Below are 3573 nucleotides of genomic sequence, written 5' to 3' on the forward strand. Positions count from 1 at the left end.
TGGACTGTATGGGTGTCTACGCCACAGTCCCCCAGCTTCCTAATGAGAATGGGGTGAGAGAGTATCAAAAGCCTTCCTGAAGTCTAGGAAAACTATATCCACTGCCACCCCTGCATCCAATGATTTAGTGACCTGGTCGTAAAAGGCCACCAGGTTGGTCTGACAGGACCTGCTGCTGATGAACCCATGCTGGTTGCCCCTGAGCATGCCGTTCCCTGCTGGCCCCTCCTGGATGTGTGCCAGAATAATTTTCTCAAACAGCTTGCCCAGGATCGAGGTAAGACTGACTGGCCTGTAGTTCCCCGGGTCCTCTTTCCTCCCCAATTTGGGTGCAGAAGGAGCAACAGTGGCTAGGTCATAAGCATCACCCTGCCTTTGGAGCAGGCTGCATTAATTGGTCCAGCCGCTCCTAAAAAGGTTGCTGACCCCTGGTCTAGTAAGATCTGCAGATCAAGCCAGACTCCTCAGTGATAATGGCTCTTCCTCTATCCTTTAAAAATCCTCAAGGACTTACCATGGGGCAGCTAAATCTTGACACAGGGGAGCGGTTGTTTTTGTTTGTTTATTTTAACTTTTGTGCCTCTTTTCTTATAGACTGCCTTTAAATTAACTCAGTACATTCATATAATAAAGACATCCCAATAGTTAAGCCAATATACATTTATAAATTATCACAAATTAGCTCGTATCTGTCATATCATCAAAGCACTACAGGGTAACAAGGAATTGTACATTTGTCCATTAAGAGACTTAGAAGTAAAGAACTCTGAAAAGTATATATTCTCAATTTTCTGAAGTAAACAGCAACCCAAACGAATCACTGAAATAACTAGAAGTCATAAGAAATACAAACTTGTCTGCATTTCATTTACATTTGAATAATAAACTAACCATCTCTTTTCTGTAAAAATAATTACACGATTTTATAACTTTTACCTCTCTAGAGAGTTTTTTTTCAAATATACAACAGTAAGAATATTATCTTTAATGTTTATTAATTGGTATTAATTAAGATAAATTCATTGATGATGAATAATATAAATTGTAATCCCAAAAATCCTAACAAAACCAATGCCTGGTTGTGTGTTTCTGATCATAAGACTTCTCTTACAGGCATTTAAAACACTGTCACACTAAATTCTAAGTTACATTTAGGAAATATATGAGCTGACAGTAACAAGGACAAACACATACCCTTAATAATCGATTCAGCTGCATACAGGTCCCACTTGTAGGTCACCTAAAGGACAGATAAAGCTCATTAGACTTAGCAGAGCAGGAAGGAATGTAAAACCAATAAAATAGTACCCTGAAGGCACTTCTTTATATTTGAAATACCATAAACAAATGATATTGTCAATTTCTTAATTAAAGTAAATACGCTTGGCAAATTAGGAAAACAAAACTTCCAAAAACCACAAGAGATTCTCTAGAACCACATTCTGTTGTTGAATAGCTAGATCTATTTAGAATTAGTTTGAAACCATAGCACATTTTAAAACTCTTTAGAGAATTGTAACAAGCATATTTTTCTTACGATAAAACACCATGATTTCATGTCTTTCAACCTTTCTTAGCACAAGGTTTATTTTTCTATGCTAAAATACAAAAATATACGACTGGAAGTGACCAGCTCTGTCATCAAGTACAATCTCCCTTAAAATTCCTTCTTAACCCTAACCCTGGCAATCAATTTAACTCTGAGCATATGAACAAGACACCAGCTGGGCACTTGACATGTTTATAACTATTACTGCACCCCACTTAATATCTCATCTGTAGCTCCAACTAATCTTTGATGCATAAGAGGAAAGTAAAAAACCTAAAAGCCCAAGTTCTACCATGCAAAAAAGAAAATTTCTTCTTCCCCTTACAGATCACCATCAAAAACTCTGAAGCATGAGATTCAATGATTATATACAATACATTTCAACAAATATTGTAAGCATAGTGAAAGCTTAAGTGAAGGAATATGAACAAAGGAAAAAAGCTGAATGCAGGGTCTTCACAAGAATCAGCAAATTTCCTTGGTTCTAAACTAAAAGCAGATCCTCAAAGACAAACTTCCCTGAAAAACCCCTCAAAAGTCAAGAACAGACTGACATGCACACCGAGCAACCTCTCAGATTACTGCAGTAAAAACCAGCTTCACGCCAACCCAACCAAGACGCAGGTCACAGCTTTTCACCTATGCCATTGAGAAGCTAAGCAGAAATTAAAAATCATCTGGGATGGAATACTACTTACAATCACCCAAACCCTGTGTACTTGTGTGTTACATTAGACATACTTTCAAAGCACAAGTAGAGAAGATGAAAGGAAAAGTCATAGCCTACAACAACATATTCAGAAGTCGGTCACTTCAAAGTGGGGAGTGAACACAGCTACATTTCAAACCACTGCTATCACTTTGTGCTACTTCACTGCAAAGTATGCATGTCCAGTATGATCAGAACAATCATTCATGCCAAGAAAATAGACACAGTTCTAAATGACAGCTGTTGTGAAATAACAAGATGTCTAAAGCCAACACCAAAGGATAGCCTCTACTTACTAGCTGGCACTGTACCACCTGATATCAGAAGGCAGCAAGCCAAAAAGAAAGATCATGGCAGATGGAAGACCCCAGACATCTACTCTATGATCACACAGACACAAAAGTAATTAAATGGCTTAAAACGTGAAAAAATTTTGTGACCAGTGTTGCACCTCTGGACACAATGGCTGACAGGGCCTGACTGAGATTATGGAAGAAAAAATTATGCGCAAGCAGGTGCTCTGAAGTGGACCTGGATCCCCAGGAGGACCATCCAAGAGAGGCATATCTTGACTGGCCAATATGTCAATGCCTGAATCGCCTGAACACACAAACTGGAAGGTAAAAAACAAACATGATCAAATGGGCCTACTCCTAATGACATGAATATATGTGAGTACAATGAAGTGCAGACTATGGAGTATGTGCTCATTTGCCTATTTGCCAACTCCTTGGTGAGACCTGTAAGAAGAAGGACCTCACTACAGTGGCAGAAGAGCCATCGCTTGTGCACAATTCTGGAAAAACATCTAGTTTATGACAAGAATACAAGAAGAATAAGATGACTCTAAAATACTGCAATCCACCTACCCTCATGGCAAAAAATGTTCAAATGTTCAACCTCCTCCTATTACCAGGAGGCTGCACTTCACCTTGAGACTACTTTCTTTCATTTCTGCCACTAGACCCCATCTGTACCAACAGCAAAGTTAAGAGATCTTCCTCATTTGCAAGAAAAATGCCTTGTTCAGAAGGCCATCCCAGGACTGCACTCCTTTGGCCATCCCAGGACTGCACTGCTTCTAGTTTTCAGTCTAAATTTACTTGTGACTAATTTATATGCATCTGATCATTTATCAGTATTTAGGGTTACCATATGTCTGGGTTTTTCCAGACATGCCCCCTTTTTTGGCCCCCTACCCTTGTGTCTGAGAAGGTTTTTAAAATGCAAGGAAATGTCCGGGTTTTTGTTTTGCCTCTGCTTTCCCAGGCTGGCTGTTTGGGGCTGGGAGAAGTGGGCAAGGTGATTGGTAGTC

The 3573-nt window shown here is 39.4% G+C and overlaps 1 protein-coding gene across 5 annotated transcripts in view; it reads right to left on the reverse strand.

Moving 5' to 3' along the window:
- ISPD (isoprenoid synthase domain containing) overlaps positions 1-3573 on the reverse strand; it is a 265206-nt gene that overhangs the window by 165201 nt on the left and 96432 nt on the right. For all 5 annotated transcript variants that reach the window (XM_019508509.1, XM_019508512.1, XM_019508510.1 and 2 more), the window contains one exon: positions 1195-1240. In XM_019508509.1, coding sequence (XP_019364054.1) covers positions 1195-1240 — 46 coding nt within the window. The remainder of the gene's footprint in view (positions 1-1194; positions 1241-3573) is intronic.

This window comes from Gavialis gangeticus, unplaced genomic scaffold (genome assembly GCF_001723915.1).
Source record: "Gavialis gangeticus isolate Ggan-Ray unplaced genomic scaffold, GavGan_comp1, whole genome shotgun sequence".
NCBI lineage: Eukaryota > Metazoa > Chordata > Crocodylia > Gavialidae > Gavialis > Gavialis gangeticus.